This window comes from Portunus trituberculatus, chromosome 23 (assembly GCF_017591435.1).
Source record: "Portunus trituberculatus isolate SZX2019 chromosome 23, ASM1759143v1, whole genome shotgun sequence".
Taxonomy (NCBI): domain Eukaryota; kingdom Metazoa; phylum Arthropoda; class Malacostraca; order Decapoda; family Portunidae; genus Portunus; species Portunus trituberculatus.
The window spans coordinates 6,504,770-6,519,205 of record NC_059277.1 but is presented as its reverse complement, the minus strand read 5'-3'; the positions used below and the strand labels follow the sequence as shown (position 1 = coordinate 6,519,205).

General features: G+C 44.1%; 2 protein-coding genes across 6 annotated transcripts in view; one reads left to right on the top strand and one right to left on the bottom strand.

Annotated features, from left to right (window-relative positions):
* Positions 1 to 1,597: 1,597 nt before the first annotated feature.
* LOC123507907 (elongation factor-like GTPase 1) lies at positions 1,598 to 8,309 on the bottom strand. Its single transcript, XM_045261221.1, has 11 exons — positions 8,154 to 8,309; positions 6,927 to 7,165; positions 6,480 to 6,687; positions 5,932 to 6,063; positions 5,534 to 5,787; positions 4,481 to 5,339; positions 4,177 to 4,290; positions 3,665 to 3,931; positions 3,322 to 3,531; positions 2,269 to 3,156; positions 1,598 to 1,928 (listed from the first exon to the last, which is right to left on the bottom strand). The coding sequence occupies exons 2-11, from the start codon at positions 7,112 to 7,114 to the stop codon at positions 1,695 to 1,697; spliced, it is 3,354 nt and encodes a 1,117-aa protein (XP_045117156.1). The 5' UTR covers positions 7,115 to 7,165; positions 8,154 to 8,309; the 3' UTR covers positions 1,598 to 1,694.
* A 412-nt stretch (positions 8,310 to 8,721) lies between these two features.
* The window catches only part of LOC123507666 (copper-transporting ATPase 1-like), a 30,888-nt gene continuing 25,173 nt past the window's right edge, over positions 8,722 to 14,436 (top strand). For all 5 annotated transcript variants that reach the window (XM_045260780.1, XM_045260778.1, XM_045260775.1 and 2 more), the window contains exon 1: positions 8,722 to 9,087. The gene's annotated coding sequence lies outside the window, so the exon portion shown is untranslated. The remainder of the gene's footprint in view (positions 9,088 to 14,436) is intronic.

The following is a 14,436-nucleotide window of genomic DNA, read 5'->3' as shown; positions in this document are numbered from 1 at the left end:
CAGTGGCTCCCTGTACCCGCGTCCCCGTGATGTGAGCGAGTACCCAGACGTAAGGTTGTCGAAGTTCAAGTACAACACAAGGACGAGAGGACGGCGTGGCGGAGAAAGGAGGAAGTAGCTGATAGGCAAGTCTCCCCAATCGTCCTACCCCATCCACTCCTCACACCGCCACCACCTACACCCACACCACGGGTTTCCCACTTGTAGAAACTGTATTAGTGCCATATTTGGCGGGAGGATGTAAAAACCACGAGCTGGCAGACCCGAGGCGTCCTTATGATCAACTTCCGCGTCTGGCTGGGAGAGCAGGAACTCCCAGCCTCACTCACCTCCACTCTGTCTTCTTGACCTCTCGCGGCTGCCTCCTCCTCGAGTTAAAATTGGAAAAGGCCGTATTGGGAGAGAGAGAAGAAAAGATCATAGTAAGGCATATGTTCCCGGTGGCTCTGCTCAGCGTCCAATCTCGCCCGAGGGTTTGTAGCGCCGAAGATACTCGAGAAAACAGAACTGACTTAACTTTTTTTTTACTGAAACTTCTAATTTTTCTGGTCGCTCGTCGCCACACGTTTTATGGCAAGACATTATGGTGGCGGAAGAGAGCGTGTCAGTCTTCCCTCCGCCATAGAATAGACTTGTTCCTATCGTATTTAGGAACACTTTATTCTCTCATCATCACGGTTTCCCAAAGGCTCTAGTTGGTGATCTCGTGTTTTCAAGGTTTTTTTTCTGGTTTTAGCTTTAGAATGGCAAGATTTCTAGTTTATTAAAAGGAGAAACTGTCTTGAAAACTTAGGTAGATATATCTGTGTCCCTGGAAAATTGACGTGGTGAGACAGCAAGGCATTTCTGAAAACTGGTGATAGATTACACTCCTTTCCTCTCCGCTAAAGAAATATGTCGCATAACTGTAATAAATAAGCAACGATCAGTCACGCTTCATGGCAGAACACGCGATACAGAAGCTCAAATATCGCTTAATAGCTGATAACCAGACGTAATCATTGTCATTGGTGTCTGGAGGAAGAAAATGGTAGAGAGAATACTGATGAGGAAAATTTTGTTAGACTCGTATTACTCTCGCTGCATTTTCCTTTCTTCTTTATCTTATTTATTACTATTCTTCCCCTGTTATTCAAGCAACCTTAGACCGAGGCGATGACGCTGAGAAGGCGAAGGAGGAAGAGGAAGAGAGAAAGAGAGAGGAAGAGTAGTAGGAAGGCGAGGGAGGTAAATATGGTCCAGCCAGTGCCCTTAGTAGAGGACACACACACACACACAAAGGTTAAGAAGCCAGCCACGCCTTGGGCAGGAAAGAATGAAAACATGCGCTCTCTCTCTCTCTCTTATTATTATTGCTAGTAGTAGTAGTATCATTATTATCATTATTATCTAGCACATTTACTGTTCAGTAATGCCGCCAGTATTGTGCCCCAATGGCTGCTGCATGAGTGCCCAACTGTGCCTTGTTTCTCTAAGAAGGCTTTGCAAATGTGAAGATTAAGAAACAAACAAGCACTGAATTAAATCCACATTGTTTCATTATGGCTTCATTTCAAGATGATGTTTAAGGAGACACTTGAAAAAAAAAACACGTAAGCAATAAATAAATGCTTTATTAGTGATACAACAAAAATTTTGGAATATAGTGAATTAGTCATTGCCACTGTTTCCAATGTACTGCTTTAAAAATGTCATTATTTATTTTTTGATAAAGTTCTCTGCTTTTCTGCAAACTCCACAATCTTTTCATCAATGGCCAGGCCTTTCCTCTTCCTCACTGCATTGATGTACTTGCGAGCCACATTAGCACTGTCAAACTTTTCTCCCCAGTGTGTGAGTTCCTCAGTTGTCTGTGGCTCCCAGAAAGGGTCAATGTCCAGCACCTCCCAGTGTGAGAACACCAGCTGGGGCATCGCCTCTCCTGACGTCTGTGGAGCGGAAAAAAGTGGTCCAGTGTAAGAGAAATTCATCTAAAGTCAGTATGCACCTCATTCATGTAATTCCTGGGTGTCTGGATGTTCTGACAGCAAACACCTTATGACCAAGTCAGGAAGCTACAAAAGTGATGATTGAGTGACACTGATTTGAACAAAAACATCTACAAAGTCAAACTGAAGCTCAGAAGCACAGCAACTATGACCTCAATCTATTATAAAGTAAAGACTGGGATTGAAAAAATAAGAATTTGCTGACTGAAAAATTTCTCAACAAAACAATGTCAAAGGATGCAGGATTGTCACACCAAACAGTTAAACCTGTACTACTTACAGACTTCCTCAGCTCATTGGCAAAGTTCATGCTCTCCACAACAGGTAGGTAGGCAGTGACGTTCCAGGAGGTGGAGCCTTCTGTTATGTCTCCGTCCACCACCCTGCCCTGCCTCTTGCCAATCACACTGTACATCTTGCCCACCACCTCCGAGGTGACACTGATGACGCAGGAGTACATGGCACACACCAGCCGCTGACACTGCTGCTCAAACGCTTTCCTCAGGTTGTCTTTGGAGAGGGAAATGATCTGTCCTGAGGAAATGTTGACTGTCCTGGTGTTTTCTTCACTAGGTCCTGTGTTGGTGGCTGGAGCGAGGCTCCAGTCCTCCACCACAAAACACACACCCATCATGGGCTCCTCACACAGAGGGCCAGCCTTGGTGGCCATCTGGAAGCCAGTGACAAAGCTGGTGTCATAGGGGGCCAGTGGGGAGTCTGAAGTAGTGGCCTTTTCCCAGACAGAGTGTCTGGTGTAGGCTGGAATGCGGTTCAATAGAATGTTTGGGCCTCGTCCATCTGGGCCAAAGCTCCAGATCTCATTGATTGCATTCTTCCACTCTCCTCCAGCTTCCTGGAATGCCTTGTCAAGAGAAGACTTCAGCTGAGCTATTGCTGTCACAGCTTCCCTGTTGAGCTTCTGCCTGTTCTCAAGAGCCTTAGCAAGATCCTGCATTTGGAGAGTGTCTTCCTTCTCTCCTTCCTTCCCAGAGGCAGGGTCCTGGAGGTCTGTGGAATCTGTAGTGCCAGTGCCACCCACCAGGGACACCATGTCTTCATGCTGCTGGAGCAGGAGAGTGACTGAGCTGGGGAGGGGCACCGCTCGGACCGTCAGCTTGCCAAGCCGCCCGTTCACCTCCACCGCTCCCAAGGGATCATTGTTGTCAGTCTGTGGAGAGAAAACAATAAATAAACAAATTATGTATTGTATTGAAGACTATGCAAGATTATGCATGGACCTATTTAGTCACCATTAGTCAATGAGCAAAGGCAAGACCACTGTGACTTGAGAAGCAACAGCATCAACAACTTTCTGGGACAGAAACAGACTGACCTTCCTGACATTGACATTCTCCCCCTCAATGGCCTCATTCAGCCTGTCCACCGTGGGCCGAGGAATGATGGTCTCTCTGAAGGGCACAATGGGGTCAGAGGTCTTGATGGGCACACCAGCGTACCGCTCCTGAAGGTCATCAACGCACCGCTGGAGGTGAATCTCTCCAGCCGTCACGATGACATATTCCCCGCTGCTCTGCAGGGCCACCTGGAGATGGACATCCCAGATGTCTATCAGACTGGACTACTAAATCACCACACAGAATATCATGACTGAAAAAATATAAGTAAAGTGAACAATAAAAGTGTCAATATAACTCCAAACACTGCAGGTGCAGTACCTGTACACAAGGGTCGGCCTGGTTGAGAAGCTTGAGTCCAGCTCGTAATTTGGGGAGGTCCCTGGGGTCATGGGTCTCCACTGCCACCCTCAGGATGGGTGTGGCTCCAAGGGTGAGCTCAGTGAAGGCAGGCATGGCTAAGGTGGAGGACAGAGTTGCACTCTTGATGACACACCCCTCAAGCCCAGTGATGCCCACCACCAAACCTGCGGGGGCACACTCCAGCTGCTCCAGCTCTCTTCCCAGCATGAGGTACAGACCATTAACCTAAATAGAATCACATGGAAAAGTGTACCTGAAAATGTCTGTTGCATATCAGCAGAGGAAGAATATACAAACAAATTCCATCAAGACTTGCTCACTTCTGTTTATTTCCATTGAAGATCTTCTATTAGAGTTCTTATCATAAATCCAATACAAAAGAATACAACAGTTCGTCAATGAATATTACATCTGCAGCAACTACAAACTTGTATTTCCAGAACCAACATTAATTAAGTTGAGTCACTAACCTCACACGTGTGGATGTGCTTAAAGTTCTTGATCTCTTCCTCATCAATCTCCTTGTCTTCACTCAGATGACTCAGAACTGTGCTGGGGTCATGCTTTGGTCCTAACACATACACCTGAACACACACAAAACAAACAAACAAACAAACATGAGTGATAGGCAGTTTAATACATAGCTGAGACATGGAAATTCCCAATGACTTATAAATGAATAGTAAGGGAAGAATCAAATAATAATTCAACATTTAGGATATCACAGCAAGATACAATATATAATTAAAGAACCAAAACAGCTCCATTACCCACCTTCTGCCCCACTGTAAGTGTTCCACTGAACACTCGAGCAAAGGCAATAAACACTTCTTCCTCAAGCCATTTTTGTCGTTCCTCCTCAGCTTTTCTCTTGTCCTCTAAAAGCTGTTCATGCTTCCTCTTCATCTCAGCCACCTCATCTTCAGAGAGTGAAAGTTCAGTAGCTGAGCCGTCATGACAGCTGGTTGTTTCCCTTCTACGCCGAATCTCTTCCCTACGAGCCAATAAGTCTTCCTCTGTCACCATCCCCTGTCCTCCCCCTCCCCCAGTGAATGCTGCTCGCCCTGATTGATCCTGAGGCAAGTTCTTCCTCTGAACACCAAACATCTTTGACACATACACAATGATGGGCGCCGTCTCATTCCTGCTGCAACTGATGAATGCCTGCTTGAGTTCCTGAGTTTGCTGAGGCAATGAATCAAACCTATGGGTGGCAGAGCACATGAGCTTCATTGCACGCTCTTCAGAGATGTCCGAGGCACTAGGCAAGTGATCCACTGCCATTTCCAGCACTGCTGGGGCTAAGGGCAACCATCCATTCATCAGAAAGTTCAGTTTATTTCGATGATCTGTTGACTTAGAAACAGTCATGGGAATTTTGACTCCCAGGACGTCAGACAACTTCTCAACCTCCTTCTTGTCCTTCTGAACCATGACAGTGTTGTAAACCTTGTACAAATTCTCTAGGATGAGGGTTACAAACAAAGGATTCTTGCGCTTGTCTCTGGCACCACTCATGATCCTCTTCTCACCACCCTTACTGGTGATGTAGTAATCTCCCCACAGGGTCTTGTTCAGCACTTCTTTGTTCATCCCTAACTTGGCTGAGAGCAGGTTGGCAAAGTGGTGGATACTGCACAAGAACAAAATAGAAAAAAGAGGAAAGTAGAGAACCCAATATGCAGATCAATAATCATATGCAGAGATCCTCCTTTGGCTCCTATTAATCCTAAACTCTGACCACCAAACATGTGATTCAAGTTACAATAGTGAAAGTGTAAATGATAATATTGTAGGCAAACACCAGAAAAGGAAAGCATGACCCACCTGAATCCCCAGCCATCATAGGCACTGGCAAACACCACATTGCCAAGTTCAGGGGAGAAGTACAGGTCAGAGTCATCTGTCGTCTCAATGCCCCAGTCAGCAAAATTGATTGGAGTGTCAGATGTCATGGATTCTGACACCTTTCTCTCCCTCTCAGAAGCTCGCCTCTCCCTCTCAGTCTTCTGTCTTTCCATCTCTGTACTGCTCTTACCCAGGAGTGTGGTGTTGTACAGTTCACCCATGTATGCATTAACCTGATGGAGAATACAGTACAGTGCTATTATATTACAGTGGTTTTGTTTACTAGAATAAGACATAAACCTAACTCATCAATGTAGAGAAATACAAATCACATGTCCCCTCAGCAGGCAGGTAATGGAAACAGTGCATTGACTGACCTGCTCCAAAACCTGTGCAATGTGGTAGTAGCAGTCGAGGGGGCTCAGCTTGGTCTCCAGGACAAGGCGGTCAATCTTGTTAAGCACCAATACAGGCCGGATGTCCTCCAGCCAGGCTTGCCTCAACACCACCTGCATCAACACACACACCAAAACTTTAGTATTGCCATCACAGCCTGTTTACAGTCCCACTAAACTCAATACTATCTGAAAATTAATTACTTTTACCTAATCTGTAGTATGACATTTGAATTCAGCCAAACCTGATACAGCATTTACAAGTGTGCAGCCCCATGTGTCACAGACATCGCTTCATATGCATATTTAAAAGATTCCAGCTACTTTGAGGTTCCTGCTGTTCATATAAAGAACCTTATTTATCAGAAATATGTATTTAAACTCTCCTTCTTAACACTTACAAACAAACATGTCAACAAGATCACTAATTCTTTACAGAATGCCATTGCCACAATGAAAGTGCACAACGCAAATTCAATAAATATAAACAATCTCAATATATAAAGTTCCCATCACTGGGAACCACTTGCCTTGGTCTGGGCACACACACCCTCCACCACATCCACCACAATGATGGCCCCGTCACACAGCCGCACTGCAGTAGACACCTCAGATGAGAAATCCACATGGCCCGGAGAGTCAATAAGGTTGACAAGGTAGTCTCCATCTGGACGACTGTAGGCCAGGGACACGCAGGAACTCTTCATGGTGATGCCACGCTCTATCTCCTCCTTGTGGCTGTGGGGAGGGCAACTCTGCTTCAAGTACTTCGGAGTGTTGACCAAAAATTACAGTGATTGTGAAGATGTGATATAGCTACATATAATATTCTAATCCAATATCTGGTGAAACTCATGTTACACCTGTATACTACACTCTACAGAGCAATTTATCCTGCCTTTAAACCACTATCTCAGTATTTCCTTGATGTTTCAAGGGAGAGCATGAAATGAATGTTAGTTATGATGCCATCCTACCTGTCCATGTATCTGATGCGTCCGGCCTGCCGCTGATTGATCAGACCATTGGAGGCCACCAGGGCGTCTGCCAGGGAAGTCTTGCCGTGGTCAACGTGGGCCATGATGCACAGGTTCCGAATATTGGCCGGGTTACCCATGAGTCGAGGCACCCTCTGGGCACTGCCACCACCACTGCCCACCACCATCCTGCCTGCTGCTGCTCACACCAGTGTTACAAGCACAGGTGACACTGCTGCCTGGAAGGGACAAGTGCATTATTTCTAGTGAGACAACAGCACAAAATAGTGCATCTTTTTAAGCATACAAACTGCCAAGGAATTACTACACTGAAATGATAAAACAGAAGAAACTGAACATGAAATCATGGAGCCTTAATTTTTTTGCACTGTCCCCGAGAAACCGTCCCGCGCACTCGCCTCGATTACCGGTTCTCCCTTCGCAGCTCCTCCACCCAGCGGATTTGACGTCACATCATATGAGAAATATATGGTATATAATTTTGTTTTTGCATAGGGGTTCCTTGAGACATGATGTATTTGAAGGACTACACAAGGGTAAAAAGGTTGAGAAACACTGCCTTATTTGTTACCATACACTCTCTCTCTCCTTATTCATTTTCATATTCTCTCTCTCTCTCCTTATTCATTATCATATTCTCTCTCTCTCTCCTTATTCATTATCATATTCTCTCTCTCTCTCCTTATTCGTTTTCATATTTTCTCTCATTATTCATTTTCATATTCTCTCTCTCTCTCGCTGAACAATAGCGTGGCTTCATATATATGACATCAAATCTGCTGGGTGGAGGAGCTGCGAAGTGGGAGCCGGGAATTGACGCGAGCACGCAGAACGGTTTCTTGGGGACAGTGCCATTTTTTTTTTTTTTTTTTTTTCAGTACTACGCCACAGTCTGACACAATGGTTTGCAACAGCTGCACGGCTATATATATGACAAACATGTAAGTTTGATGGATTGGGAGCAAAATAATGAATAATTCTTAACTACTATCGCTTCGTCGCATTACTTTTCTCCACATTAAGCAACCAAGCCTCAATATCCAACAAGCACCACCACCTTCGCCACCACCTCACACACAAGAACTTTCTCTCCGAACTCATGGTCTGCTTAACAAATAACTGGATATATTGCATTTATACTCCATGAAAGACTACTTCTATCCTTCTCACAGGGCACAACACGCAGCAGCAGCCACAGAGCCTCACCTTTCCCTGCCTGAGAGTGCCAGCCGTGGGGTGAGGCAGCGTGATGCAATGTTGTTGTGAGAGAACTCGGCGACCAGCTGACCATTCCTTCCTTCGCTTTATCGGCGCCCTCACATAGACTTTTACCATTCTTATTTATTTTTTCTCTGTTTTTAAGTTAAGAGACGGTTGAGAAAGTAAGAGGTTTGGATTATAGAACGGTATAAACTTCCTTGTGAACCCGTGTATCATTTCCTCACATAAACTGTAATAATTCTTATTTATTTTCTTTTTCATTTTTTTTTCTTTAAAGAGATACTAGAGAAAGTAAGAGTTTCGCATTATATAACGGCAAAAACATCCTTGTAAACCTGTGTGTCATTTCCTAGTAATACAGATAAACTCTACGGTAAATAGATTCCTAGAGCCTTTCATCCACTTTCAGGCTACCATACAATATTACAGTATGTTATGCTTATGCTGTTGTGTGTGCTGCTGCTGTTATCAAGTTAATTATTTTCGCTGATTTTTCCTGTGCTCGCCGAGTGATGCTCACTTTCCTGTAGACAATGCAGCGGCCAGCGGGTGCCAAGTATTGTTATTCCAGCACCGCGATGAGTGACTGACGTTTGGTGGTGTGCAGTGTTTGACATACAGAGAGACTTTCCTACCACCTTCCTGGCTGCCCAGTACGTGTCAGCTAACCTGCTTAGTACAAAGTGGCCCACAGGTGTAGTGCATAACTCTTGGGACATTGTCATGTGTGCCTTTCTGGGTCACTGGAGGAACGTGACGCTGCAGGAGTGAGTGATGAGTGTCAGGGAGCCACTGTCCTGTGTATTGTCAAAGTGAATCAAGAGCCGATGAAGGTCAAGCTGGCGAGGGTGCGTAGAACAGTGCTGCCTGCATCTCCTGGCGGCAGAGAGGCAGTGCAGGACAGCAGGGATGGCTGCAGGTAAGCGGTGACAGTGACCCACATCTGTCAGGTGCAACAGGTCGTCATTTGTTGTGTTGAGCACCCTGTCTGGCCCCTGGTGTCATGATTACTGCGGTGTGTGTCTGGTATGTGGTGCTCTTTGGCAAGTGTGCTGCTGGGTAGAGCTGATGTGCTCGGATCATGGGAGGGAGATGTCCTCTTCATGCTTTTATTCTCCACTTGTCACTGTTGTTAAATTAAGTCACCAGTTTGTCATCTGATCAGATTGATATTTTTAATCTATTGAGTTATATGATTATGTAATTAACTAAAATTCTTTGATCACTTTCTTTTAGACTGTTCTATTTCATTTATTTTCCAAGACCTGAGGGAAAAAGAGATCAGATGTGTAGTATTATCATTACATACTTATAAAGGAACATAGCAGATATTAAGCTAGATAAAGTGTAGAAAAAATTGGGGCCTTTTTTCTTTTAAGAACGTGTTATCGAAACAGTACAGGACCATTTGAAAGTATAATAGATTTATCATAGCTGGCTTGTGTAGGCTCACTAAGGTTGTACATTATGTGTTTCAGTGTTATGTATCATATTTTTTTTTTTTCCTATCTTATGCATAAATTGGCAATCATGAGGGCAGTAGACACATAAACATCCTGGACTTCATTATGACTTCACATTAAAGGCTTGTCAAATATATGTAAGTACATTTATGAATAATGAAATGGTCAGTATGAGATTCAAAGAGGGAGTGATATAGGTATGTTTTTAGGTACTTCAAACTTGGTCATTCAGTGAATTCTAAATCATTTAACATAACTAAATTCTTTCTCTCTCTCTCTCTCTCTCTCTCTCTCTCTCTCTCTCTCTCTCTCTCTCTCTCTCTCTCTCTCTCTCTCTTGGTAATTTAACTAGAAATGCTAAAACAGTTCTAATATAACTATCACAATTTTCTTAAATATCCTACCTATTCTTGTTAAAGGACTTCTTAAATGAATAATTAATCTGCCCGGCAAAGATATGAATATAAATCAAGAGTAAGATTGATATTTCATGAACAATTCTAATCTAAATCTCCCAACATTATATAATAATGGAAAACATGTAAGTCAATAAAAAAAACTGAATTTATTTACCTTTGCTGCAGTCACAAGGCCACAAACAAGCAAACAGTAATCTAAACTGATGCCTCTATCAATACAGATTAAAGAGAAAAAAAGCATGTAAGGGGACTAACAACTAAATGAACTATTTTTCCACTCTTTATGTTGCCCTTGACTAGCTTTTCCTTCATACATAAAAATATAAATAAATAAGCATAAACGTGTAGCAGTAATATCATCCATAGCATAAAGGTGTGAATGGTAACGGTGAGGCAGTCTGTCCTGGGCCTGAACACCACCACCGGTCTGACAGTGACAGCCACCAGCCACCAGTGTCACCTACTCACTGTATTTAGACAGTCTCAACTTCTCAAGGCACAGTTCACTTCTCACAAGGCACCGTAGAGTGATGATGGCCTCTTTCTTGGGCATATAACACACACACACACACCAAGTAGGCACACACACACACACCACATAGTGTAGTGGTTAACACACTTGGCTTGTAACCGAGAAGGCCTGGGTCCGAGTCCTGGACACGGCAAGGCAAATGGGCAAACCTCTTAATGTGTAGCCCTGTTCACCTAACAGCAAGTAGGTACAGGATGTAACTTGAGGGGTTGTGGCCTCGCTGTCCTGGTGTGTGGAGAGTGGTGTGGTCTCAGTCCTACCCAAAGATCTGTCTATGAGCTCTGAGCTCGTTCTTTAATGGGGAAGGCTGGCTGGGTGACCAGCAAACAACCATGGTGAATTATACACACACACACACCGCATAGTGTAGTGGTTAGCACGCTCGACTCACAATCGAGAGGGCCATGTTCGAGTCCCGGGAAGCAGCGAGACAAATTGACAAACCTCTTAATGTGTGGCTCCTGTTCACCTAGCAGTAAACAGGTACGGGATGTAACTCGAGGGGTTGTGGCCTCGCTTTCCCGGTGTGTGTTGTGTGTGATGTGGTCTCAGTCCTACCCGAAGATCGGTCTATGAGCTCTGAGCTCGCTCCGTAATGGGGAAGACTGGCTGGGTGACCAGCAGGCGACCGAGGAGGTGAATTACACACACACACACACACACACACACACACCACCCAGTAGCTCAGTGGTTAGAGCACTGGCTTCACAAGCTAGAGGACCGGGGTTCGATTCCCCGGCTGGGTGGAGATATTTAGGTGTGTCTCCTTTCACGTGTAGCCCCTGTTCACCTAGCAGTGAGTAGGTACGGGATGTAAATCGAGGAGTTATGACCTTGTTGTCCCGGTGTGTGGTGTATGCCTGGTCTCAGGCCAATCCGAAGATCGGAAATAATGAGCTCTGAGCTCGTTCCGTAGGGTAACGTCTGGCTGTCTCGTCAGAGACTGCAGCAGATCAAACAGTGAAACACACACACACTTTTTACGTTTCAGGTGGGGAAACAGCAGTAAATGCCTGGGAAACACTGTGAATTAAAGGAAATATTGACGAGTTGACATGGGGAGAGATGAGGGTTGGTGGGGCAGTGTCTTGGTCCAGATTGTGGTGGGCTCCAGGCAGTCTTAATGGGGGTATACATAAGTGTTGCCTTCTTTAACACAGTAATGGACTACTTGTGTATTTTGGTCGTTGATTCTGGCTTTGCTTCACTCTCTGGGTATGGAAACACAGGGGAGTACAGGTAAGCATTGGTGGTCTGACCGAGGGAGAAGGCACGGCTGAGGTGCCCCTAGACACGTTTTTATTACGGATTATATCTTGCTTTACATTCCTGTCAATAAATAAAATACAAAAACAATGCTAACTCAAATAATAAACAACAAAAATTGTGATGTAGAGCCGAAGTAGTTTTTTTGCACCATTTATCACCACCTCCATTTCTTCTCCCACATTCCTTCCCCCTCCCTCCCACATTCCTTCCCTCCTCCATCTACTCCAACACAGTGACGCTTTAAAACACCTGCAAAACTCTCGAAAACACCTTAAATCACTTGGCCACTGAGTGAAGGAATGGGGCTAACGGATGCTTGTCGGGGCTGGCTGGGTTTTTTTGGGTTGGGGCGCCAGGGATGCCTTGGTGTGTTGTTGTTGGTGTGTATTTACCTAGTTGTATTTACCTAGTTGTAGTTTTACAGGGCCTGGGCTTTATGCTCGTGTGGCCCCGTCTCCATATCTACACTTATCCAATCTTACTTTAAAAGTGTGCACACTCATTGCAGACACTACTTCTTCATCTAAACTGTTCCACGTCTCAATACATCTCTGCGGGAAACTATATTTTTTAATATCTCTCAGACATCTTCCCTTTCTCAGCTTTTTACTATGCGATCTTGTGCTTGGATGTCATATTCTTCTCTCAAGATCAGTTTCTCATTATCCACTTGGTCCATTCCGTTGATCAATTTATAGACTTGTATCAGGTCTCCTCTCTCCCTTCTTTGTTCCAAGGTTGGTAGATCCATAGCCTTTAGTCTCTCCTCATATGTCATCCCTTCAAGTTCTGGGACCATTCTTGTAGCCATTTTTTGTAGCTCTCCAATTTTCTTATGTGTTTCTTTTTATGAGGGGTCCACACTACTCCTGCATATTCCAATCTAGGTCTTATAGTATTTATCAATTTCTTCATCATTTCTTTGTCCATGTAGTGAAATGCTACTCCAATATTCCTCAGCAAATTATATGTTTCTCTAAAAATTCTATCAATATGGCTTACTGGTTGATTGTTTTCTTCCATCATCACTGTGTGTGTGTGTGTGTGTGTGTGTGTGTGTGTGTGTGTGTGTGTGTGTGTGTGTGTGTGTGTGTGTGTGTGTGTGTGTGTGTGTGTTCACGGTCGTCTGCTGGTCACCCAATCAGCAGATGTGTGTGTGTGTGTGGTGCAGGGCTGTAATTCACCTCGGTCGCGTGTTGGTCACTCAGCCAGTCTTCCCCATTACGGAGCGAGCTCAGAGCTCATAGACCGATCTTCAGGTAGGACTGAGACCACAACACGAGTGTACTACGAGAGAGATATAGGGAAAGAGAGAACTTAAAAATGCCCTCAAAATTGCTAAGTTTTCAAAAAAATTCAAGCTATAGGAATTCAGGTTAGCTCTCCTTCCCTCTCCCCACAAAGCAGCTGCCACCCGGTAAACCCTTCCCCCACCATTTCAACTTATAGAAATATGACTTCTTTTTTTTTTAAGCTGAAATTTAAAAAATAAATTCCCCCGGACGCAATTTCAACACAAATTCCGGAAATGACCGGGAAAATTTTGAGACATGCAACCATATACTACCTAGTCAAATGCTCTAGTCCTTTATTTCACTTGAAGGGCAGCCGTTCATGTCCATTACTTGATTTAAAGTAGAAGTCTGTCAAAGGCCATTGTGCAAAAATTCAAAATTTGCTGTTTTCTTCAAGTAAACAAGTTGTCAAGGCCTTATCACATGCTTGTTATGCTTGTACCGTCATCGCAAAAAGGTCAGGGGAATTAATCAAAATGATTTTTTTTTTTTTTTTTTTTTTTTTTTTTTTTTTTTTTTTTTTTCTCTCTCTTCCCACTACACGGTTGGACCTCTTCCACTAACGTACAGCTGTGAGTGTGTACCTGTTTTGTTCCTATTTGCTAATTAACTATTGTGAACTCTGGAACTGCCTGTCTTCTTCTGTATTTCCATCTTCCTATGACCTGAACCCATGGAGATTTCAAGACATTTGTTCCATTCTTGTGGCTAACTCTCTGGGACATACTCGAGGACAGGCATCTACACAAGTGGCCCTTTTATTTAAACGTTTTTGTTGCTCTTGGGCGGATTTTTCTTCTTACAATAACCCCTTTAGTGCTATGACGCACTTTCATTTTCATTCTGCTTACTATTTAATGGTTTTATACATGCAGCTTTATAAACTTATAACTTATATGGGGATTAAATTACTGAAGATTTTGGCCGTTGATCTTCTGACCTCCATAAATCCTGGGTAATGCAAATAAAATCGTTTAATCATATCCAAACTCTAGCAAAAATGCGTCCCAGGACTGAAGGAAAGTGAATGCGTTATCAACTCGTCCCTGACCAAAAGAACTTGATTCCTATCCGATCCACCGAATTTTCATCCGTTTAGTTGCTGGAATGAACTCGCCACAGGTCACAATTATAGGAAGTAATTACCTGGCCGGAGACTCGAGCAGTGAACGTATGGGCAAAAGTAACGAGTATAGGCTACGTGTAATAATAGTTTGGCGTCTGTCTAGTGTGAGTGTCTCCCTGCCCAGCCTTGGCGCCGGGCGGGGGGCTGTGAAAGGAGGCTGAGTG

Excerpts from the sequence above, each read along its gene's own strand:
- LOC123507907 (XM_045261221.1), bottom strand. The coding sequence starts at position 7,114 with ATGGTGGTGGGCAGTGGTGGTGGCAGTGCCCAGAGGGTGCCTCGACTC. Across the intron at positions 5,788-5,931 it reads TTGCACAGGTTTTGGAGCAG|GTTAATGCATACATGGGTGA; the intron begins GTCAGTCAATGC and ends ATTCTCCATCAG. Across the intron at positions 3,532-3,664 it reads AGGCCGACCCTTGTGTACAG|GTGGCCCTGCAGAGCAGCGG; the intron begins GTACTGCACCTG and ends GTCCATCTCCAG.